Here is a 25,283-nt window from a genome sequence, read left to right as displayed (position 1 = left end):
CAGAACCTCATCCACAATCAAACCCAGACAGAGCATCTTCCTAGGCAGTTCATCTATTGCGGTCAAGACCTGCATCTAGAAGAAATGTTCTAGATGCTCACCTAGAACAAAGAATGGCTCCGTGAAACACTTCCCCTGAGGTGTCTGGAGCCTCCTCCATAAAAGAGCCCACAACAAAGGCTGTCTCCTGAGGAACATTCTCTATGCTCCAGATCGAGGTTGCCCTCCCCCAAATCTGCCACCCCTTCATGCTTCTGCCAGCCTGTACCTCTCCAATGTCTCAGGGTCCTCCCTCCTGTCCACCTCCAGCACTGTCAGCCCCCCACCCCAACTTCCCACCCCACCCCAACTCCCTCCTTTAACTCCCCTCTTGCCCAGGCTCCAGACCTCGACCCACGGGAGCTGTACCAACCTCGCTCACCAGATGCTCCCGCCTCACCCCACATCTTCCGTGGCCTCCTCCATCCTTCCCAGAGGCAGCCCACCCCCACGCCCCCTGAGGAGCACAGGGCCTAGGTCATGGACCCCCTTCTCTGGCGGGCCCACCAGAGTTGACAGGTGGGCGTCTCCAGGCAGGGGAGAGGGTGTGGGGTCCTCAGCACCAGCTGTGACACGGAGGCCTCCATGAAAGTGGGGCCGCTCCCGAGGAGCGTAGCACCAGTTGGTTCCCTGGGCCCCGGTTCAGGGGAGTTTAGGAAATGGGCCACAGGGCTGAAAACAGGGCCAAGGCCTGGGGCCTCCACAAGGCTGTCGCCTCCCATGAAATAACCCCATGGTGGGCGCCACTCTACCCTTGGACCAACAGATCCACTCCCCCTCAGCCTGGTGGCCCTGAAATTTTGGGCTCAACACTGTGCTCGATGTGGGATCAGCCAGAGTTCATCCCTTTTTGCAGGGAGACTGTGACCTACACCGAGGTCTCATACTCCAGCAGCTCCTGGGGGATCCCGATGCTCCGGTACTGCAAGCGGGGTGTCGTAGGCGAGGAGTATTCCAGCGCCAGAATGGTCTTCCGGAGCCGGCGGTCGATAAAATGAGCGTCCCAGGCAGGGTACTTCTTACGAGGCAGGTCAATCCGAATGACAGGCCCCTCTGTCCGCAAGGTGCGGGGCACAGGCGTGGGAGGCAAGCCAGGTCGCACCTGGAAGACAGGTGGTGTGGGGGTCCCCGCACGCTCGCCTCCCACGGAGGCCCCATCCCGCTCAGCGCCTGTAGTCCTGGGCAGGGACCTCGGGGGACTTGTGACAGCATCGGCTGGTGGGCCACAGGGCCCTGGGGCCTCAGGGCAGATGCAGCCAGGCATCTGGGGACCCAGCAGGGGCCCGTTAGGGTGCAGGAGGCAGTAGTAGACACACATGAAGAATATGCCCAGGGCGAAGCTGGAGGCCACGACGCAGACCAGAATAAGTGAGTGGAAGTCAGTGGAGAAGTTGCGGCTGGAGTACCAGAAGCCGGTGAGCACGGCGTTCTCGAGCAGGACGATGCAGTAGTAGAGGGTCATGCGGCGGCGGCTGCGGCCCTCCTTGACGTTGAACCAGCAGAAGATGTAGATGATGCCCACCACCATGTTGTAGATGATCTCTTCCCACTTGGACATGCAGAAGTCCGTCTCGCCCTGGATGACCCAGAAGGTCATGACGCACCAGTGCGCCACAATGAAAATGCCAAAGTAGAGCTTGTAAACGCTGGCGAAGAGCGCGAAGGCCAGGCTGCGCGCCGCGATGGCAAACAGGTGCCACAGCACCTGCGCCACGGCGCCCTTGTAGGACAGTGGCCGCTTGTCGTCCCGTGAGTCCCGCAGCACCTTCTGGTAGGAGGCCAGGGTCCAGGCCAGGGACACGAGTGAGGCGGAGGTGGACAGGGCTGCGGAGACAGGGTGGGGGCAGGGTGGGCTGGGTTAGGGATGGGTCTGGGTTGGGGTCTGAGGAAAGGGGGAGGGGTCTGGGTCAGGAGCTGGGTTCTGAGGAGGTGTGAGGGAAGGGTCTACAAATCAAGAGGGGTGTGGAGAGGGTCTGGGTGGGTGGTCTTCAAGAACACTGAGGCAGGGGTGAGAGTGGACAGGGTTGGGTACTTCTACAGGGGTGGGAGCATAAAGGGAGAGGGGAAGTGGGTGATTTTGGTCTCCATAAGGGTCAGGTTGGGGTCTCTAGTATGGGGCTGTTAGGGTTCAGGGGTCTTGGTGGGAGGCTGGGAAAATAGGGTCCAGGACTCTGGGAGTGAAAAAGGAGGTGAAGAGGGGGGTCATGATTAGGGAATGGAGGAGCCAGAAGGGACTGTTAGAAGCTACAGGCCACCAGGATGAGGCTGGGGCATGGAAAGGAATATCCAAGCTGAGCACAGCCGAGGGCATGGGAGGAAAATCCCGGTGGGAAGTTTCAACTGGGGCCCGGGACCCTGGGCGAGGGATGCCCAGGGAACCTGAGAGATGGTGATAGAGTCTTCTGAAACACTGAGGGTGTGTCGGGCAGTGTCGGGCGGGAGGGGCACCGGGAGCCCCAGGGAGACTGGGAATGTGGCTTTTCTCTGACACTGAAGGGGTTGGCCTGGTCTGTTAGGGTTCGAGAAGCGGCAAGGTGGGTGGGCAGGGTGAGCTCATGGGGACCAGGACGAAGCCTGGGAGGAGTCCACAAGGGGCTGAAGAGCAGTGAGGGGTGGATGGAAGGGCTCTCTGGAAACTGGTGGTGGCTCAGAGAGTCTGTGAGGCACAGGGGTCCCCAGGAGATGCAGGCTGGGATTGGGTCAGTCTGGGGAAAGCAGGGGCAGGGGACTTCCCTGAGGGTCTGAGGTGTGGTGATGGAGTCAAGGGCCTCTTTGGACTTGGCAGAAGTGAGGTCTGGTCTGCCCTGGCAATGGGGAAGGGAGGAGGGCGGGAGGGGGTAGTGCGCAGGGAGCCTGAGAAGAGCAAGGCGGTGGGGTGTCTCCTAACACTGAGGGTAAGGGGGCCATTGGAGGGGACCTGGGGTTCTCCAGAGGCCTGGAGAATGCAGAGAGTAGAAGGGGCGGGGCTTCCCAAACCCCGACAGTGAGTGCACCAAGGTGGGGGGAGTGGACAGGGCCTCCCCAGGGGGCCTTAAGCATGGGGCTGGTGGGGGTGGGGGTGGGGGACAGGTGGGGCCGTCAGAATACTGCAGACGAGTGAGCCCTGGGGTCGGGGGCGCCCGGGGCGGGCAGGCGGAGGGGTGGGGCTCACCGGGCAGCAGGTCGGGCGCGCCGCCGCGGTGCACCAGGAGGCTGAGCTGCAGCACAAGCTGCGGCGCGCTGCGCAGGAAGGTCTCCAGCAGGCGCAGCATGCTCACGTCGGCGCTCTCGAACAGCATCCTCCAGTAGAAGTGGCGCCGCAGCCGCTCCCCGCGCCAGCGGCTCTGCAGCCCTAGGTACATGGCGCGCAGGTACCTGCGGGAGGACGTGGTGCTCAGGCTGTTGCGCGCGCTCATCCCCCTCGCCCCCTCCCAACCAGACCCTCGCCACCCAGCAAGTGCAGAGGGCCGGGGCGCGGTGTTGCCCTGGGCAAGTCACTTACTGCGCTTGTTTCCGCAGCTGTGAAACGGCCTCATTGAAAGGATCGCCTCACGGGGCTGTTGTTGGGCTGCTCCCACTGGGCTCACTAGCTTAAAGCACTGGTACAAATTAAGCCTTTAATACAGCATTATAAGGATCATTATTGCTATGGCAAGTTAGGGCCTGCTTTCTTTGCAGGATTCTGGACGCCTTACCTGGAGCTTGCAATAACCCTATTATTATCCCCATTTTATAGATGAGAAAACTGAGGCTCAGAGAGGTATGTCATTTGTCCAAGGTCACACAGCTAGGAAGCAGTGGAACCAGGATTCAAACCCAGATGGGCTGGTCTCAGACCCACACTCTAACCAATAGGCGACACTGCCTCTCACTGTAAGCCATAAAGACTTGCCCATACACAGGTTCCTTCAGGGACGGTCCTGGTGCCAGCCCTCAGTTCTGTTGCCAGCTTCCTGGCCTTTTCCCCAACCCCACGTCTGAGTGCCCAGTTCTCCCCTTAGGGAAGCTGCTCAGAGATCCCCTGGCATTTGCGACTTAGCTGCTTCCTCTGGTGCCACTTCTCCCAACAAACTTCACAGCTCCAGCCGCTTTGTACACGTCACAGATTTGCTCGCCCTCGCTGCTAAGCTTTTGCACTTTCTGTTCCCTCTGCCTAGAACATCTTGCCCTGTCCGCGAACCCCACCCCAGCCCCAAACCTGGATAACTCTTGCTTTTCATCCAAGGCTCAGCTTTTAGATATGACTTCTTCAGGGTAGCCTCTACTGGTCACCCTCCACCTGAGGTAGGGGCCTCTCCCCGGCTTCCCTCCAGCCCAGCACTCGTCACAGTGGGTTGTAACTGTCTGGTTATGCATCCATCGCCCCCAGGCTGTGAACTCCATGAGTATGACTAGGTCATAACTGACTGCTATACCCTCGGTTCTTAGCACACGGTAGGTGCCAATCCTATTGGCTGCATGACTGAGTGCATGATTCCAAGTCTGTTTAACTGAATGGAACTCTGGTAGCCCCATAGGAGGTATGGAAGGGATCTGGAAGTCCTGAGGTCAATTCCTGACTTTGCTTCTAATTTGCTGTGTGATTTTGAACAAGACCTTCTCTGAGCCCTAGTTGATCCCCCCTAAAGTGGTTGTGAGGATTAAATGGATGAGGCCCTTTGCAGCTATAAAGTGCAGTGCCCATTAGGGTGACAAAGGACCTGTCCACACAGATCTCTGCCCTGGTTCCTTGCCCAGCAGCTCCACTCCTGGCTGTTGCAGGTACAACAGCCCCAACCCCCACAGTCTCCCTGTGACTTCTATTCTCTAGGCCCCTGATACACAGGACAGGCAAGCCCTTTTCATGAAACCAGAGAAGGCTCCTCTAGGAGTCATATCCCCCCAAACTGGGGGAGAAAATCCCACTAGATTCAATGACCCTATTGCCTGAATCCACAATCAGGGAACCAGGGATCTGGGGGTCTATTCCCTGATGTGAAGTGCTGGCATTTCCAGGATGTTCTGTATTCAGCTGTGTGTGACCAGCCCAAGGGAGGAACCACAGTGCTCCCTGGAATTTGTGCTCAGCTAATTCCCAGAGTTTTCCCAAATGAGTATCCTGGTCTTAGCAATGGTGTGGCCCTCTCTGGGCCTCAGCTTCTCTATCTGCCAACAAGAGGGATGGGCTTGGAGACTTTGGAGATCCTTTCAGAGCTAATGTTCTGGGACCCAAACTTTCCCCCCAAAACATGGCCAGAAACATACCATTTAGGCCTCTCCTTCCCATCTCTGGGTCTTCTGAGGACCAATCGGTGGTGTAGACACACCCTCAGTGTGAAACAGTACGGGATTGGCCCCCAGGACGGGGAGGAGGGCTGTTCCCTCAGAAGCTGACTCAAGATGCAAAGGCCCTTCAGTCTAACTCTCCTGTCCAGCGCTGGAATCCCTTCAGCAGTTCCCAGCCCCGTGCATTTACCCCTCTGCTCACACACTTCTCAGAACAGGGAGACGCTACCTCTTGAGGCAGAGCCTTTGGCTTCCGAGCAGCTCCAGGGCCGAACTGTGTTTCTCCTGATGAGCAGAGATTTGTCTCCCTGTGACTTCTATTCTCTAGGCCCCTGCCTACCCCCCAAATAAGGATGTCTGCAGCTAGAATCATTCATTCACATAGCAAGCATATCTTGACCACTTGCTATGTTCCAGGCCCTGTGACCTTAAGTACCTCACAGTCCCACAGGAGAACAGACAAGCTAAGAGCTGAAATAGATGCTCTAAGATGCTGTGAAACCCAGAGAAGGATCAGTAACTTTAGCTGGGGAAGACTTCCTGGAGGAAGAAACACTTGATCTCCGTTTTAAAGCATGGGTAGGCATTTGAAGGCACACGGGAAGCAGAAAGGCATTTTAGGTGGAAGCCCAACTAAGGCAAAGGTGTAGAGGCGTGAGAGAGAGAACATGGCTTTTCAGGGGAATGGCCAGGGTTTTGCCAGGCCTGGCGGGGAGGGTTGTCCTGGGGAGGAGCATTAGAAGACTAGAATTGTGAAGGGCATCAAATTTTGGACTGAACAGTTCCTATTTTATTCTAAATCTGAATTCTATCCCAGAATCGGGGGTGATGTGATCAGCTCGGTAGCTTAGAAAGCTCACTCTGCTGGCTGCCTTGGAGGAAGGCCAGGTGAGTCCCCAGTTTAGTTCAGGCCTGAAATGACAGGGCTGAGTTAAGGCAGGGCACAGAGGAGGAGTCGAGCGCAGAGCTGGGAATGCCAGAAGTGGGGGCGACTCGGGGAGAGACCAGGCTGGCCCCCAGAGCTTCTCAGGGCCCAAAACGCAGACCACCTGTCCCAGCCTCCATCTCCCCCTTCCCGTTCCCTTTCCCAGTCCTGCGGCTCCGGCTTTGAACAGGAAGGAGAGACCAGCTGGTCCAGTGTGAAGGGGCCTGGGGAGCTGGGGGAGGGCAACACCCTGGAAGTTTCCCTCAGGCTGGAAGACCATCTGTTTCCCGGCCTGGGTCAGCATGAGAAAGGCCCCAGCCCGGCCAGCATCCATCACCGCCTGACAGGCTGCTTGCCCAACTCCCCACCCACTCCTGTCCCCTCCTGTGCCAGCTCCCAGCACCCCACACCCCACACCCCAGCTAACAGCAGACAAAGGGCTTACCCAGCCGAGGGCACTGTTGGGCCAGAGCAAGGAAGGGGGAGGGGAAGAAAGAAGGCTTCTGAGACCCAAGAACATGGGGTCAGCAGGGAGCGTGGAGAGACCAGGCTGCAGTCTGAGGGTGAAAGGGCCTCGGTTCAGCCTCGTTTTGCCCCTTGACCCTTTTGACAACAGGTCCAAAAATCGTGGCTGTCCTTTCCAGCCGGTGGTACATGCTCGTTGCCAAGGGCCTGTGAGGTTTTCATGGGCCTAGCAAAATGTTTGAAGCCTGGAAAAAAAATTGGCTCTAAAACACAGGGAAAAACTGCAGAATCAAAATTAATAAATGTTTAATTAAATGTCTGCAAAACAGAGCATATCAGCCAGTCGACTGCAATTTGGCTTGTATCTGGGTATATATAATTTACATTCAATGTTTGATATGGCTGCATTTTAATATACTTGATAGATGTGGGGCCCACAAAAGTCTTAAAACAGCTCTGCCCAGGACATACAACCTAATTTCCCTGGGCCTCAGTTTTACCTTCTCTAGAAAGGAGCACAGCACTTGCCCTCCTGCCTACATCACAGCCACTGGGGCGAGAATCAGGAGACAAGACGGCAATATGCTGGGCTTGTGGGTTTGCCCGTGCCCTGGATGCTGTGTGGCCTTGGGTAATCTCTCTGCCTCTCTGAGCCTCATTTCCCCCCTTGTTGTGGGCATTTATAAACTGTAGAGGGATGTGCACATAGTGAGGGTAAGCATATGCTAGGTGGAGGCCTCTGGCTCCTTCTGATCATCCAGCCTCTCTCTTTTAATTGAAAGTTGACGTACTAGCAGGTGCCCTTAAAACCTCCTCCAGGAAGCCCACCTGATTCCACTCTACTTGAAAGGAAGTTGGAAGAAGTTGATTTTCACCACAAATGGGACTGATGCCACCTACAGAGAACACCTCATCTCAGGGAAAGGAATCCAACTTCAGGGGCAGTGCCTCTACTCTCCTCCAAAACACAACCCCAGTCTGTCCATTCACTGACACCACCCTGGTCCAGGCCATCATCATCTTCTGCTTTCTCAGTCCTGCATCCACTCCTGTGCCCCACCACCATAGTCCATTCTCCACATGGCAACCAGTGGGATATTTTAAAAACGAATCGTGTCAGATCACGTTATTCCCTGTCTCAAAATCTTCCAAGGGCCTCCCACCCCAGTTGGAATAAAATCCAAGCATTTCCCCCTGGCTTGCAGGCCCTAAACCATCTGGCCCTTTCTGCTTCTTTCAGCTCGTCTCAAACCCTGCTTCATTCGTGCCCTTGAGGTTCCTGGAAGCCAGCCCGACTTGGTCCTGACTCTGGACCTTTGCACTTGCTACTTACTCTGCCTGAAACACCCCCTTCCCCAGATCCTCCGGTGGCTGATTCCTCGGCTCCCACGTCACTTTCTCAGAGAGGCCCCCCAGGCCGCTCATCCTATGTCAGCCCCTCCACTCTCACTAAATCACTCTCATCTCTCATATCACTCTGTCTTATTTTGTTCTTAACATACACTATGAAACAATCTTATTTATTAATTTACGCATCTATTTTCTGTTTTACCACTGTGCTTTGCTGAGGGTCGGGACCTCATCTGTCTTGGTCACCACTGTGTCCCCAGCATCAGTACGTGTAGTAGGCACTTGATAAATATTTGTTGAATATTTGTGCATGAGTGTTTGCAGGTGTCTCCCTCCTGACCACGGAGGCCCTGGGGCTTCTCTGCCTGAGTTTGCATAGAGCCAGAACATCTGTCCTTCCTCCTCCAGGAAGCCTTCCCTGACGCTCCACAGCCTGGTTGGGCCTCCCCAGCTCTGACACCCCCAGCCTTAAACTGCCCGAGGCCAGCGTGAGCCAGAACCTAACAGACAGCTCTACCGCCCCCATTTTACCGGTGAGGAAACAGAGGTGCTCAGAAGTCTGTTTTGGATCTAACTTGCTGACTCCCAATCTTTGGCTCGGAGAAGAAGCCTGTCTGGGAGGAAATTGGAAATTGAAGTGGTAAGTGTGTATCGTTGAGGATGGGGTGGGGAGCAAAATGACGAAACCTAGAGAAGAGAGAAGCCAGCAGTGAGCGTGTGAAATCCCTCCACTCAAGGATCCGAAAGGCTGTCTCCTCTGGATCCCCCGGCCCTGCGAGCAGGCAGCTGGGCAGGAGATGAACGGAGCTCATCCCCTTCTCCCCAGGCCCAGGGGCTTCCCAGCGTTGAGGGCTCCTTTCTAACAGGCAGAAGAGAGAAGGATGAGGGGATCCCACATCCCTAAGAAGCCAGAAAGTTTCTGGGTCACCCTGTCTCTCTCCTGTTCTCTGTTCCTGGGTTGCCCTGAGTCTCCGGTACCAGTCAGGGTTGCTGGCCTTGGCCTCAGTCCCCATGCAGAAGGTCATCCTGGACCCGTCTTTTGTGTGTCCTCAGATCCTCGGTCATTGTCTGTCTCTGTCTCTGGCTCAGGTCAGCTTGTTGTTGTGTCTGTCCCTTGAATGCAGGGTTAGCCTATTTATTTATCTGTTCCTCCGTTACTGTCAGTCAGTCAATCTATTTGTCAGTCAGGGTCACCGTGGGACGCTGGGTCAGTCCTCCTGTCTGTCCTTGGACTATAGGTCACATCGTCTCTCAGATACTATGTCCATCTGTTAGTCAGCTTGACCCTGGGGTCCCACGTCAGCCTGTCTGTCTGCTCTTAGAGGCCAGGAACGTCAGTCTGTCTGTCCCTTGGATGTCAGGATAGCCTGTCTGTCCCCTCGGATACCAGGTCTGCTTTTCTGTCTGTCTTTCTGGCTGTCTCCTGGATACTGCCTGTTGGTCTGTCCGTCTTTCAGTCCCTTGGCGGCTTGGTCCATCTGCTGGTCTGTTGCTCAGCTCGTGGCTCGCGTGACTCTGCCAGTTTTCCGGCCGCCCTCCCCTGCCTGCTCCCCGTCTCCCGACTCTGGGGCTCTCTCTGTCTGTCTGCGTCTCTCACATCCTCGGCTCTTCCATCTGTCGATCTCAGCGTTTCCGAGTGTGTGTTCTCGTCCCTCTCCACTCCCCCTCACAGCTCTGGGCCAAAAACACAGCAGCTTCCAGCGGCTCCCCCACTCCCACCCCATCCAGAAACGGCACCACGGCCAGCTATCTTGTCTCCATTGTGGGCCAGGCTTGCAGGCTCTGGAGGGTGACCAGGCTGGGCTGATGGAAAGCAGCAGGAACACTGTACCAACTGGGCCCACAACTGCTCCGTAAGTCTGTAGGGGGATAGTGTGCAGGCAAAAATAATGAGAATAGCTCACGCTTACTGAGCACCAACTGTATGATAGGCCGTGCTAAGCCTTTCTATACATACTACTGTGCATTCGTCACAGCAAATCTTTGAGGTGGGTACTATTATTATCCTTACTTTACAGATGAAGAAACTGAGACCCAGAAAGGGACTGGGACTTGTATAAAGTCACACAGCAAGTTACTGCCAGACCTAGGACTCAGACTTGGCTCTTCATGGGCCCCGGCATCAGAGAAGGTGCTTCAGTTGCCTGGAAGGTATTCAGAGGGCTGCCCGGGAGGACCCGTGTCGGACAGGGCTGGACCTATAAGCTTTGCTTGGAATTACGTGGGTTTAGAGAAAACTGGGGAAGGGGTGACAATAGTAGTTGGAGTGTCAGGAAACCCAGGCTCAAGGCCTCCACTGGACTTTCTGGGAAAGTCCAATTCCTCTGTGGGCTTTAGTTCTCCTACACAATAGGTCCAAGGAACTTGATGCTTGCCTACCCCAAGGAGTTTTCATCAGGCGCAAGTCCCCACACATCCCATCCTGATAACATCAAGGCCCGACAGCTGTCTCCTAAACCCAAGTACTTCTCCCCACCCTGGTGTCATCACTCTGGTCCAAGCCACCCAACCTGAAGCAGGGCGGCCTCCATCTACCTTGATCTCCTTCCCTCCATCCTTGCCCTCATAGACCGTATTCTTCACACAGCAGCCTGAGGGGTCCTGTAAAATCCTAGGTCAGGTCATGTCACTCTCTACTGTCCTTAGAATAAAATCCTCACCATGACCTGTGGGGCCCAGTGCGATCCAGCCTCTGTCTACCTCTAGGGCTTCATTTCCCTCCGCCGTCCCCCTCTCCCACATCTCCAGCTACACTGGTCTTGCTTCTTCCTGGACACCCCAAGCTCTTTCCAGCCTCAGGGCCTCTGCCTGGAAAGGGCTTTACCAACACGTGGCAAATTCTTATTCTTTCCATCTCAGCTCAGTGTCACCTCCTCAGAGAGGCCTTCCCAGATCTGCCCCCTGCCTTCCAAAGCAATTCTACCCACCTCTCTTGCCACTTTCTGTCAAGTTACCCTATTTTCTGAATAACACATATCACAACCAGAGATGATCTAACTTACTTGCTTACATATTTCTTGTCTGTCTCTCCATCCACGAGTGTGGGGACCATGTTTGTCCTCTTCTCTGCTATGCCCCTAGTGCCTGGCACATAGTTAATGTTCAATATATATTTGTTTCTTGAATGAGTGAATGAATGGAGTGTGAATGTATTTTATAAGCCCCCAAGTGAAGGCTGTCAAGTACAGAGGGAAAGAATCACCCTTGAGAGGCAGGGAGACCCGGGTTCAGATCCTGACGCCATCATTTACTGTCTGTATAGTTTTAGGCAAGTTGCTTCCTTCTCTGAACCCTTCAGCTCAATGCCCACCTTATGGGATAGCTATAAAATCAGAAAGTGGTGATTTGTATAAAATGCCCAGCCCAGTGCAGGGTATTCAACCAATACGAGGTTTTAAGAAGCTGACAGACTCAGAGGCTCCAGCAGGGAGAGGAGGTCTTGTAGTTTCCAGTTTAGTTTCTAGCGGGGCTGAGACCTACTCCTCGCCTGACTTTCCCTGGTGCTCACTGAATCCATCCTCAGGAGACAGAGGGTCAGAGAAGTCCCTTCAGGACAAGTTCACAGGGCAGGGCCTTATTTGGGGTCTTCGCCCTCCTCCAGAAAATAACTGCCACTCATCAAAGGCCTTCTGTGGGCACTTTGCCAAAATCCTCACTGCAGCCCTGTGAGGTTTCGTGGGCATGACCCCCACTTTCCAGATGAGGAAACTGAGTCTCAGAAAAGAGGAGGTTCACTTGACGTTTATTCACCCAGCAGTTTTTTTTTTTTTTGCTGTACGCGGGCCTCTCACTGCTGTGGCCTCTCCCGTTGCGGAGCACAGGCTCTGGACGCGCAGGCTCAGCGGCCATGGCTCACGGGCCCAGCCACTCCGCGGCATGTGGGATCTTCCCGGACCGGGGCACGAACCCGCGTCCCCCGCATGGGCAGGCGGACTTTCAACCACTGCGCCACCAGGGAAGCCCCACCCAGCATTTTTGAGTACCTACTGTGTGCCAGGAACTGTGCTAAAATGCTGGTGGACACGATGGTGAGCAAGACAGACCCAGTCCATCTGGCACTGTCTAGCGGGGAACCTGGACATTAATGAAATCGTCCTGTAGACTTGAAACGACAGATATTCTGTGGGCTGCAGACATGTTCCAACAGGCTTCTGTGCTTCAGTGCTGAGGAAGGCAATTCTATGGGAGAAGCTCCCAGCTTGGGAAGGGCGTGGCAGTCAGGGAAGGCTGTCTGAAGGAGGTGGCTACTGAGGCATGATCTGAAGCAGGCACAGGAGTTAACCAGGTGAAGGGAGGGAAGGGAGTTTCCGGTAGAGGAACAACATGGGCACAGGTCCTGAGTTAGGCGGGAACAGTAAGTGGTCAAATGGCTATAGCTCCAGAAAAGGAGGTGAGAAAGCAAGGGATGAGGGGGACCATGGTGAAGCATTTGGTCTTTATCTGAAGAGTGAAGATTGTGTTGGATAGCACTTCTGCATTTTAGAGGGAGTACCCTGGCTGTAAGGAACAGATTGGACGGAGGCAAGGGTGGAGGTTGGGAGACCACGTGAGAGGTGAGAGGTGAGGAGGGCCCAGACAGAAGGGATGGACCCCAGAGACATTTAGCAGGCATTTGGAGAAGTGACTTGCCCAAGATCAGTAGCCAGAAGCATTGGAATTGCATCTCAGCTTAGGAATGGTGGACTCCTTCATTTCACCACAGGCATGGATCAAGCTGAGGACCTAGATGCAGTCTGTGAGTTCCCTGCAAAACATTGGGCCTCCAATTATATAGAATCCTCACCTGAACTGTGGCCAAGGAAGCTCCTGGGGGGAACGGCCTTGAGGCCCCCTCCCCATCTATCCACTCCTCAATGCTGAGCACTCCTGCAAGGATGCAAAGTGGGACCTTCCTGGAATTGGCAGCCTAATGAGTCATAAATGTCAGTAAAGGATGCGATTTTACACGTTTGGCTCCCATTTCATATGGTGCTGGGAGCTGGGCTGTCTCCTTCCTCCTCAGCAGCCCCCTCCAGAGTCACAGCACTTTTTTTTTGCTGGGCTAAGGCCAAACATCTCCCTGCCACTAATTTTAGGCTCTGGCTGTAAAGCTGAGACCCTCTCCCAACCCGCCCACTGCAGTCAGCTCCCAGACAGTGTGCCTCTCTTTGCCCAGCAGGGAAGCAGGCAGCTCCTCTCCAGCAAAGCATTTGGGACCAGGTTCCTGCCTCTTATGTTCTTCACTGTATGAGTGCAGCCAGATCTCCTTCCCTCTCTGGGCTTCACTTGCCGCATCTGTGAAATGGGTGCAGAGCAGAGACTCAAAGCCAGGACTCCATACTCTAGCCCAAGCCTCTTTGATCCCCCCTTTCCTCTTTTCCTGATATCCCTGTGTGACATTGGGATGGCATGAGCCTGTGAGGGAGAAGGAGTTAGATCCTGGTCTCCTGGTGGTATCTGAAGGTACTTGAAGATCGAGGCAGGGAGAAAGCACCACTTCTCTTTGTCTCTGATCTATGAGATCCTAGATGGTAGAGGAGCCAAGCTGATATTATGAGGGACTCTGGGGAATGAAAGAAGGGTGTCTAGAAAGGTAGCTGTCCCTCAGCTCCAGCTGATTGCTGCCATGGGAGAATGTGAGCCCAGTATGGCTGGAATTTCAATTTTTCAAGAAGAGCTGGAGGGCTTCCCTGGTGGCGCAGTGGTTGAGAGTCCGCCTGCCGATGCAGGGGACACGGTTCGTGCCCCGGTCCGGGACACGTTCCACATGCTGCGGAACGGCTGGGCCCGTGAGCCATGGCCGCTGAGCCTGCACGTCCGGAGCCTGTGCTCCGCAGCGGGAGAGGCCACAACAGTGAGAAGCCCGCGTACCGCAAAAAAAAAAAAAAAAAAAAAAAAGGAAGAAGAGCTGGAAATTAGGATATTTATGCAAAAAACAAAACAAAACAATAAAACCCAAAAACTTCAATTTGGAAATGTTGGCAACTAATTTTAAAAATACCATATGAATTTAAAAGAAATTATTATTCCTTTTTTAGGTTTGATAACAGTATTACATACTTCAGTTATATTTTTAAAAAGTCTATCTTTTTAGAGATGTACTGAAATAGTTATGGGTGCAATGATATGACATCTGAGACTTGCTTCAAAATAACATGGAAGGGCAAGAAATGGGGTGGGGTCCAGACCCATACTCTCCAACACCTACGTGTCCTACACTAGCCACATATGGTTCTTTAAATTTAAATTAGTTAAAATTAAATGAAATTTAAAATTCAGTTGCTCAATTATACATTTCCAATGCTCAATAGTCATGTGTGGCTAGTAGCTACTGTATAGGACAGTGCGTTTCCTATATACATATATTTTTCCATCACTGCAGAAAGTTCTTTCGGATGGTGCTGGCCTAAGTAAAACAAGGCTGGCCAGGAGATGATCATTCCTGGAGCAGGATGGTGGTACACAGAGCAATCATTATCCTGTTCCCTCTGCTTTTATATATTTAAAATCTTTCCATAATAAAAAGTTTCATTAAATAGTAGGGGAAAAAATACCGTATGGGACAAACGAACACATCCTCAGGCTGGATTTGCCCTTGGGCCACTGATTTGCAACCTGTGGTCCAGCAGATAAGCATCACACAGCACCCAAGTTAGATCCACAGACTCTTAAAACTGTGAGGGGCTTTAGAGATGACTGGTTTATCCTCCAAACTGAAGGCAGGAGGCTCTGCTACTGCTTCCCTGCCAAAGCCAGTCACTTTTGTCTGCATGCGTGTCTGGTGATGTGGAGTTCACACCCTCGGGGCAACCCAGGGAGATCTTTCTTCTTATCACACAGCTTCCGCCTCCCTTTAACTTTGGGTTGTCACCTATCCTCACACTGTCTCTGGAGTCACAGAATAAGTCTCCTTCCTTGAAGGGGGGATCTGTGGGTGAGGGGTAGTGAGCGTTAGGACCCTTGATGCCCTTCTCCCACCCCCTACCTTATTATGAAGCAAGTAGGATGGGCTACTACTTGGGCCAATAATAATTGGTAGTAAATATTTTCTGAGCATATAATATGTGAAGACCCTATTCATTTACATTATCTCAAGACATCTTTACAAGAAACTTAAGGGGTGAATACTATCACCCCATTTCACAATGCGACTAGAGCTCCAGCTGGTGGAGCAACTTGCCCAAGGTCACACAGTGAGGAAGCCATGGCGCCATGGGCTGTACCAGTGCCCCAAGCTCTCAGCTACTCTGCTGTCTTGTCCAAGTCCTGGGAAAACTCATCCAGGATTCCCAAGCCCCCAACTGGACTTTACAGATGGGATAACCGAATCCCAGGCAGAGAAATGTCTTTCTCAAGATTCTGATTTCAGAAACAGACTCACAGACTTAGAGAACAGACTTATGGTTACCAGGGGGCAAGGGTGGGAGCAGGGATAGATTGGGAGTTGGGGTTTGACAGGTACACACTGCTATATTTAAAATAGATAACCAACAAGGACCTACTGTATAGCACCGGGAACTCTGCTCAATATTGTGTAATAACCTAAATGGGAAAATAATTTGAAAAAGAATAGATACATGTATATGTATAACTGAATCACTTTGCTGTACACCTGAAACTAACACAACGTTGTTGATCAACTATACTCCAATATAAAATAAAAAATTTAAATAAAGTTACGTTACTAACAGTGGAGGAAAAAAGGTTCTGATTTTAAAGATTCTATTCAGTTCACGTGAACGTTTATTGAGCACTTACTGCATACGAGGAACTTCATCTCCTGTCAGACACACGTGCATCCTCCTGGGAACTCAGCCCCGGGGTTGCTTCTACTACATCTTGTACAAATACATATGTATTGCCCTTAGCCTGCATTTGTTCATTGACAGTTTGGAAGGCTGCGGATGAAGGCCTAAGCAGACCTCAGTGCTGTGTCCACACAGCAAGGGGCTCCCACACTGCCTTAGCGCCCCCCACATCAGCCACAGATGCAAACCCTGCTTCAACAGAATTTGTGTTCTAAGACCCTACTATGGACCTCACCAAAGCTCGCTGGGTACAAGGCCACCAATAGCAACAGAGTGTCAGCTCGGAGCCAGTCATGGTGGGGGACAGAAAGAAGGACGAACAAGGCCTCAACTCCCCAGGCGCTTTTAATCTGGTAGGAAAACCAGCCAGGTGGGCAAGGATCACAACAGAATCTGATCAGGACTGTGGGGCTGAGGAGGAATGAGTAATTGTGCATGGGGGGAAAGTCGGAGAGGAAGAACCCAGAATGTCAACAGTGGGTACTTTATATTAAAATAAAATTTAAAAAATACTTTTCTGACTTCTTCCCTCTTCCCAAAGCAATACATGATTGTTTGTTTTGTAAGAATACACTTAACTAGCAAAAGGTAGTATCTCTTGGTAGTTACACATGTGGGCTTGGGAGCCTGACTGCATGGCTTCAAACACTGGCTTTGCTACTTATGTATTAGGAGGCTGTTACCTCTCTGTGTGTCAATTTCCACATCTGAAACACGGGCCAATAATGCTAGCTAACACTACTTGAGGACTTATGATGTGTTGAATACTGTGCAAAGCATGTTCCATATATTAATTCAATAAGCCTTCATAATGGCCATTTGTATAGGGGTGTTATCCCATTTCACAGATGAGGAAACTGAGGCCCAGAGAGGTTAAGTGACTTGCCCAAAGTCACATAGCTCCTAAGTGGCAGAGTCAGAGTTTGGGCTCCACAGTCCTTATTATTATTCATTATTACACTCCCTACCTGACAGGATTGAAGAGGAATGACCTAATCTATGTCTCTATAAATGGTGACTATAATTTTTAGTAGTATCTGACTCTTTGAAAGCAGGTATACATGTTTTTAAAATGTATGCAGGTAAAATGTATTTCTTGGTTAATTAAAAATCAGAGTAAAATCATCAAGTGATACAAGAAATATCTAATTAGTAAGGGAAAATCTCCCCTAACACCACTTCTGCACCCCCAGAGATAGTAAGTGGAGAGGAGTCTCCTTTGCACCTTTCCTGCGCTGCCTGAGATTTCAACAAGAGCATACAGCTCCTTTTTAAACAGACAAAACAACCAAGCAGTTTTCATTTTAGATGAAAATGCCAACAACTAGCCTGGCTGAGGAAATGGGAGGTGGGGTCTGAGGGGCAGAGGGTGGTACATGTTGAGTTTGTTCAGGGCAAGCGTCTCAGAAGGGGTGGCATTTGAGCTTGGTCTTGAGGGATGTACAGAGTTTCACTGGGAGGAGGATGGGGTGGGGTGTTGCTGAAGGAAGGACTGCAGGCAGCTGCTTAGAGGCATGAAGAAAAGGAGCATGTGACTTATTTGGGGGGAAGCGTAGAGCAGTGAGGAGATGAAAGGGTGGGAGGTTGGGGCTTGACACCAGGCTATAGCATTAAGACTCGCTCAAGGGGCAGAGGGGAGCCAGGGCTGGCCCTCTGGCTACAGAGTGGCAGGGTCAGCTCTGAGCTTTAGAACTACCATTCTGGCCGCAGGTGGAGACAGGATATGGGGAGGAGTGGGCTGGGGGGAGACCGGAGGCTGATAGGATTTCCCAGAGGAGGAATTCCGAGGCCCTAACAAAGGCAGAGTGGTGAATGGAGAGGCCAGAGAAGATCCCAACCCATCTTCCTTCCTCTCCCTGGGGACCTTCGCCCCAGCTGCCAGGGGTTCAAAGCCATTTCCTGGCAGCCCTCCCTCCTCCCCCAGGGTTTCTCCTGTGTGGTCTTTATAGATCAAACAGGGGACGCTGGGCCCAACTGCCGCCGCTGTGTCTGTTAGGAGCTGCTCTAATGGCCTGTTGCTGCCAGCTGGGCAGGGAGAGGAGGGCGGCCGGGTGGAGAGCGTCCTAGAGAGGGGTCTCCCAGGAGGTGGGTGGTGAGGCTAGACTGGAACAAGCCTGCAAGGTCAGAGCAGGGAGGGACCTTGTGGATAGTCGCCGAGTTCAGGGGGTTGTAAACATGTTTCAGCTGTAGGACTGTCAAAACAACATCTTAGGCACGTGACCATCATATCAAGAAAGAGAAACTTTGAGATACTCAGGTTGAAATGATGGTAAGAGGTGAAACAGTTTGAAAACCACTACGGAATCCAACTCCTGACCTGTTTTATGTACTACTTATATACTTGTGTTATTACTGTACAACTAGTAATGGCTACTGAGAATTGAGCACTTCCTGTGTTCCAGGCACCGTGCTAAACACTACACATACATTCTTTAATTTACTACTCCTCCAAGCCACGTGTGATCCATACTATCAGTAAGAATGTCCAATTTGCAGATGAGAAAATTAAGGCACAGACACGTTATGCCATTTGCCCCAAATCACAGAAAGTGGCAGACACAGGATAAGGCTGATTCCAGAGTATGAGTTCTTAACCATTAACTGTCTGGCCCCGATGGGGAAATTGACCAAAGAAGGAAAGATATCCTGCCTGCTATGCCTAAAACAGACCCCCGCCCCCTCTGCTACTGCCCTGGTCCAGCCTCCATCTTCTCTCACCTGGATCATCGAGGGTGGATCTCTTCGTGGGTCTCCAGGCTTACCCTGGCTTCCCTCCAGTCCATTTTTCATCCAGCAGCCAGGGTGCGCATTGTAAAGCATAAGTCTAGACCCTGTTCCTACTCTGCTCAAATCTTCTTGGGCTCCCCACTTCATGCAGAGTGAAAGCCCCAATCCTCCCCCCCGGCCTTTGGGGCCCTGCGTCATCCACCCCCACCCACCCTGTCCACCATCGTCTCCTACAATCTCCCCCCAGCTCTCTGCTTTGCCACAGGGCCTTCTCCCTGCTCTGCTCCTTCCCTGTGCCTGGAACGCCCTTCCCAAGACATCCACACAGCTTGTCCGCACCCTGTTCAGCCCTCTGCCCACGTGCCCACCCCTCACAGAGGCTGCCCTGACCACCTTATCTTGAAGGGCCACACCCTCCTCCTTTTCACTTTTTCCATAGTTCTTACCACTATCTAACCCATTATATTTTATATTATGTATTATATTTATATTATATTTATATTTTAGATTAGGTAATATATATTTTAATTTGTTTGTTTATTGGTTTCCCCCACTAGACTTTTTTTTTTTTTTATTTGCGGTACGCGGGCATCTCACTGTTATGGCCTCTCCCGTGGCGGAGCACAGGCTCCGGATGCACAGGCTCAGCAGCCATGGCTCACGGGCCCAGCCGCTCCGCGGCATGTGGGATCTTCCTGGACCGGGGCACGAACCCGTGTCCCCTGCATCGGCAGGCAGACTCTCAACCACTGCGCCACCAGGGAAGCCCCCCACTAGACTCTTGAGCTCCAAGAGGGCCGGGACTCTGCCTTGTTCACCACTGTATTTCCAGCACTTAGCGCAGTGCCTGGTACACAGCAGGTGCTCCATATATTTGTGGAATGAATGACTACAGATTAAATGCACAGCTGCCGTGTCCCTATGGCTTCAGGGTCCTTCAAGTCCCTCTTGCCCTCCTGCCCACTCACAGGCCACCCGCTCAGTGAACAAACCTCTTTCTACAGGGAACAAAGCCCAGGCTGATGGTCCTAACCATTGCCGGGGGTTCTGAGTACTTAATGATGGCCAGCCCTTTGCTAAAACCTTGGTATATTATCTCTTGAAACCTTGAAACAAACCAAGAGGTGATACCGTATGGTCTCTAGTTTATAAAGGATGAGACTCAGGCACAGAGAGATTATGTGACCTGTCAGGATCACACATATAAAGTGGTATGGTCAGGATTTGAACTGAGGACATTTGAATCCAGAGTTCATGTTCTTAACCATCACGCAAAGAACAGAGCTTCCCAGAGAGGAGCCCCAGAGACTGACTTTCATACCAGGTAGGTCACTAATTCATTTCTGAACTTCTCTGGAGTGCAGGGCTTGTGAGGAGGCAGAGGGAGCAGTGCTGGGGCCTAGACATAGAGAGTGTGGTAGAGGGAGGGCCTTCAAAGTCCAGTTTGCCTCTTTCCTTCCCCTCCCTCCCATTTTGGGGTCCCCAGATCCTGACAGCCTGGGAGGAATCCCACGGCAGATTAATTCCACTAATTGGCTTAACAAACCACGCTTATCTGGGCAAAGCTGGGGCCCAGTGAGTTTAAGATTAGGGAAAGCAGGATTCATGGCTTACTGCTCTCCTGCCCACAGGGTCGGAGTGGACAGGGTTAGGACTTTAATTGGCTTAACAGCGCTGAGTGGCTTAACAGCTCAGAGGGATGGGGGTGGGAGCTGGGCAGAAGGCATGAAAACACAGGTTGGTGTCCAGCCCCCAGCCAGCTTCATGTCTGACCAGAGGATCTGTGTGTTCTCTCAGGGATCAATCTGTCTCTGTACCGGGCCATCGCTCTGGGATCCTCTAATGCAGCCAGTATGGTGGTATCAGGGATAGAGCCCGGGCTTGGGAATTAGGCAAAGGTGGGTTGACACCTCACCTCTCCCCCACTTGCTCAGTGGGTGACCTTCAGCAAGTTACTTGACTTTTCCAAGCCTCACTTTCTTGTCTGATAAATGGGTATATCAACTGTCACCAGAGGGAAGGTTTTGGGGCAAAACAAGATCACATGCCTAGAGCACCTCACATGGGGCCTGCTGGGACATGGAGGGTGCATAGTGTCTGTGAATTCCTTCCCTTGCTCTCCCTCCTCAGAGCCCCATTTTGTGATTAAAATAATAACATGCATCTTGCAGGCTTGTTTGGGAACAGAAGAAGAAAGGACCTGAATCAATTGTAAGGAGCTGGCCAGAGGTTACAAAGAGGATGGGCCCCCATATGTTTCCTGTGGTTGACACTATTTTTAAAAACCTTAATTAGTAGTTGAATACTGGCAGAATTCACCAAAAAAAAAAAGAAAATCCCAATTTCCCATTTCTCTTGAGAAATCAAGACTTGTCAACACCTGGTCCATGATTTCTTGCGGCACCATCAGCTGGAGCCGGGTGATAGCTTCAGCTTCTCTAGGACACTGCTTGCCCCATACTGTCCCCTTGTCTGACACCCACGTACTGACACAGTCTGTGTTACTAGCTCCTCAAAGTAGTCAAGGTTTTGATTCAACATTGTGCAAGCATAAGGAGTTGAAAGATATCTTTATGATTCAAATTAATTTATTTAGATTTGGGGGCGTGGGATCAGCATGTGAGTGAATGGCCAGTCCCTCAGCTTTGATCATGCAGGTCTCACACACACATCTCCTTCCTCATTACCCTGGGGTCCAGCCCTCAGAACACCTGCACCAAGTCCCGCTGGACAGTGAACCTGTTCTTTGTGGGAACCTCATGTTTGCTTACCACATTGCTTAGTTTCTAGGAATACCAACTCTGGTGGCTTCTTGTCCGGATCTCTCTCCATTTAGCCAGACTCTCAGCCATTTTTGAATCCAAAGCTTTTGGGACAGGGGCCCAGAGGTTTAGCTCTGATATAGACCCAGAGTCAGACTTCCAGAAAGGGGAAGGCTCTTAAGGCCATCAAATCTATTATTCTCATTTTACATACAGGGAAACTGAGGCCCAGAGGTGGGAAGAGCCTTGCCCAAAGTCACCTAGCCAGCTAGTTACAAACCTGGATGAAGTCTCCTGATCCCGCCCTACCCCCAATCCAGCACTTTCCTGACAATATACACAGTCTCCCCATCCTTATCCACATAGTTCAACTCCCTCCCCCTCCTTTCCCATTCTTATCTCAGTCCAGCAGAAGCCCTGACTTTCTATCATCCTGGAATCTTGGTATCTCAGACTCATAATTCTTTGAGCGTGGAGGACACTTTAGTGGCAGAATTGCAGGGGAGATAAATTGAACTTGGGCTTTGAAGGCAGAGAGTCTTGAGTCCCAGTGCTTTTACTCCCTAGCCATGTGACCTTGGGCAAGGATGTCCCTTTTCTGAGCCTCCATTCCCTCATCTGTTAAGCAGGAATGATAATACAACCACATTGCAGGATTATTAGGAGGGATACAGGAGATGAAGCAGGTAAAAAGGCAATCAGTAGTCTGGCACAAAGTGAAGGCTTAATGAAACAATTGTTACAGAACTGTAAATTAGGGCTCTCATGCCCCTAAGGCCTAAGTGAGAGTCCAGATGTGATCCAAGAGAATGGAACCGGACAAACTGAAGCACATATACCCTGTCTAAATTGTTCCAGGCCTGATATTGCTAGATGCATTTTTTTTTTCAAGAGGAGCTAGGATTTTGGATTTTTGAAATACTATGCAAGCCAGACAAAACACTTCTGTAGGCCAAGTTCAACCTAAGAGCCATTAATTTGTCATCCCTGCAAAATCATCTCATCCCAAGCCCCTCATTTTACGAATAGGGTAGAGTAGAAATCGCTAGCCCTTTTATCTAAGAAACCATGGAGTTCAACGGACCCTCAGCCATCTGCAGCCACTCCCCTGAGACCCCCACCTCCACCCCATGGTCATTTTTTGCTCTGTTTGAGGGAAATTCAGTTTATGTTCAAGAAAGAAGTATGCATTTCTTGTAAGTAGATTCTGAAAATGGGAGAAGGGGGTTTTGAGGTAGCCAGTGAGTCAAGGGGCAGCTGGCCCATTTTAGGCTGAAGGGAAAGGGGGATGAAGATTTGGTTACCAAGAATAGGAAGTTACCATTTCAGAATCTAAAAATATCTTTCACCATCTGTCCACTCGGGCACAGAATGATAAATGCAGATTAGTTCCTGGATGTAGACATGAATATTTTTTGTGTCAAGCTAATAATAATAACACCACCTTGTGTGGATAGAGCTCCTCCCACCTTTTCCCCCAGGGTAAGCTAAATGGAATATATACATCATCTAGGCAAGGCACATATGGGGAAAGCAAGTCAGAGAGAGATTTGGCAACACAACAAGGGTGACACAGCAAATGAGCAGCTGGGACAAACCCTGGGAGTCCTCTTTCCAACCCTCAGCTCAGAACTGCATCTTCTGAGTTAAGCAGAATGTGTTAACAAGTAGCAGAATAAATATAACAACAGCAATAATCACCCTTTACTCCACAGTGACTTTGACTTTTTCCATGTTTTCCCCACAGGTGTGATAATCATGATAATCTATTGCATTCCTAAAATACGTTACAGTCTGCAGGGCCTTTACAAAGACCTTCTCTCACCTGACCATCCCAAGAGGTAAGAAAATGTAATGTAGATCAATGAGATGAGAAGAGTAGGGACTCACCCTCTCTTCACAGGTGAGGAAACTGAGGCTTGGAGGGAGGAGGGGTTTGTGTAAGATCAAATAGCAGACAAGTTCATTCTGTCCGTGCACAGTAGAGCCTAAGCTACTAGAGCAATACAGACTCAAGGGGAACCCTAGGTTCAGAATTCCCCGTCTCCAGTTAACTCAGCTCAGCAGCCACCCTCAGTCCTGGCAGAGGAAGAAGCCTAGAACTGGGCGGCTTGTACAAAGCTTCAGTTTTGTCTTACTGTCCTGAGATGAAAGGACAGATAGTGGCTATCTAATCTCAGATTCAAGATCCTATATCCCCATGGCTCTGTTTCGGGGGTGGGGGGTGGGGCGCTGCAGAGACACTGGGGAAGTCCTAGGAGGCAGAGGAGCTAGACACCTTCTCAGCTAGGTCCACCACAACCTTTCCTAAAAGTCCAAAAAGTTTGGCGGGATATTCATGTAGCTGCCTCGAATTCTGTTTCTCCTGGGAGGTTGGGAATGGACTGCAATTCCGAACTGAGAATCTTTGAGAGCAGAGAGGGACTTCTGAGATCTTTCCTAAGCCCAGGCTCAGGCTCAGCACTCGGGCAGAGAGGAGTGGGACAGGGCTGGATGGAGCCCTGGGGCCCTGTTCCAACCTTCACATTCTTCTCCATCGGCCCTGGGCCCTCCTCATTCACACACCCCTGAGGATCTTTCTCTTTCTTCTTGCCCCATTCCCTCTTCCCTCAATAGCCAGGTCATAGAGGATGGTACAGAGGTTGATCAGAGTTAGAGGGCAGAGGTCAGGGAGGAGCTGGCAGAGGAGGAATCAGAGCTGCAATAGGGTGGGGCGGGGCGGGGGTCAGGACAGGAGCGGGCGTGGAGGATCAGAGAAAGGCTGGGGCGGCAGGCAGCCCCTTACCACCTCCCACTCCTCCAACTCAGTTCTCTCCACCTGAGCTTCTCCTACCTCCAGACCTGGCCGAGCTGCAGGAGGTGGACGAGGGTCTGCAGTAGCCAGACGCAGAGGCGGCGGCAGCGGCGGCGGTAGGCGCTGGCCGAGGAGGGCTCAGGTCGGGGGCCCAGATCGGGGCTGCCTTCTTTGGTACGGAAGGTGACGGCGCTGTCCTTGGTGCTGATGACCGGTCCGCCGGTGCCGCTGTCCTTGGTGCTGATTGCGGGTCCCGGGGCCCCAGCGGTCTCCGTGTAGTCGTAGACGAACCAGCGGAAGCTGAGCAGTTGTACGACAAGCGAGGGCAGGATCACAAACAGCAACGTGAGGCCGAAGTAGGTGCGGTGACCCTGCAGGTAGTAGGAGGCCGCCAGCCACAGGTCCGTGGCGCCGTCGGAGAAGAACACGAGCAGCGCGCACAGCACCCAGCAGCAGTCCCGCAGCTCGTAGCGCGGCCCCGGGCCTCCCGCCCCGGTTACCCCGGGGTCCCCGGCTGCCGCCGCCGCCTCCCCGCGCCCACCCGCACCGCCCCGAGCTCCTCCGGCCGCCCCCTCCGGCCCCGGGCCGGCCGCGGCCACCGCTCCATCCGACTTCGCGGCCATGTTGGCGGAGCAGGAGGCGGGGAGCGACTTCCGGGCGGCGGAGGGGGGTGGGGTGCGGAGTGGGAAGGACCCTGTGCGGGCGGCTCCCGCCTCCTCCTCTTCCTCCTCTTCTTCTTTCTCCTCCCCTATACTTCAATTATTCATTCCCCTCGGCGCCGCCCCCGCCCCCGCCCTTCCCCCACCCCGCCTGGGCTGTGACCGGATGCGGGCAGCCCTCCAGGGAATGGAGAGGGGGAGGGGAGGGGAGAGCATCCCAGGTCACCCTCCTCTTCCTTCCTCAGAGGCGTGGGGCTCCAGCCACTCGCTTTCTGCCTGCAAGACCCCCACCTCACTCCACTTCCTTCTTTCCTCTTTTCTTCACCATCCCTGTCTCCATCCTCTCCTCTTCCATTTATCTCCTCTGTTTACCTTCAGTGGTCTGGGTCTGAGGAGAGTAGGGGACCAGGGACTTGAAAGTAAGGGGCTTCTTAGGCAAACACCCCAGTAGACCATCACTCCATGCTAACACCCCACTTCCTACTTTCCAGAGTGTTCACATATTGTTCCATCCCTTTCTTTCATCTTGGG

The 25,283-nt window shown here is 52.3% G+C and overlaps 1 protein-coding gene across 1 annotated transcript; it reads right to left on the bottom strand.

Moving 5' to 3' along the window:
* Nucleotides 1–907: 907 nt before the first annotated feature.
* On the bottom strand, nucleotides 908–24,716 carry XKR7 (XK related 7; the record flags this gene model as incomplete). The annotated part of the gene is made up of 3 exons (XM_082856588.1): nucleotides 908–1,863; nucleotides 3,191–3,393; nucleotides 24,133–24,716. The coding sequence occupies 3 exons, from the start codon at nucleotides 24,714–24,716 to the stop codon at nucleotides 908–910; spliced, it is 1,743 nt and encodes a 580-aa protein (XP_082712714.1).
* Between the last annotated feature and the right edge of the window lie 567 nt (nucleotides 24,717–25,283).

The sequence above is a fragment of the Leucopleurus acutus genome (genome assembly GCF_964270905.1).
Source record: "Leucopleurus acutus genome assembly, chromosome: 16".
NCBI classification, from domain to species: Eukaryota; Metazoa; Chordata; class Mammalia; order Artiodactyla; family Delphinidae; genus Leucopleurus; species Leucopleurus acutus.
This window is presented reverse-complemented; position numbering and strand designations above follow the sequence as displayed.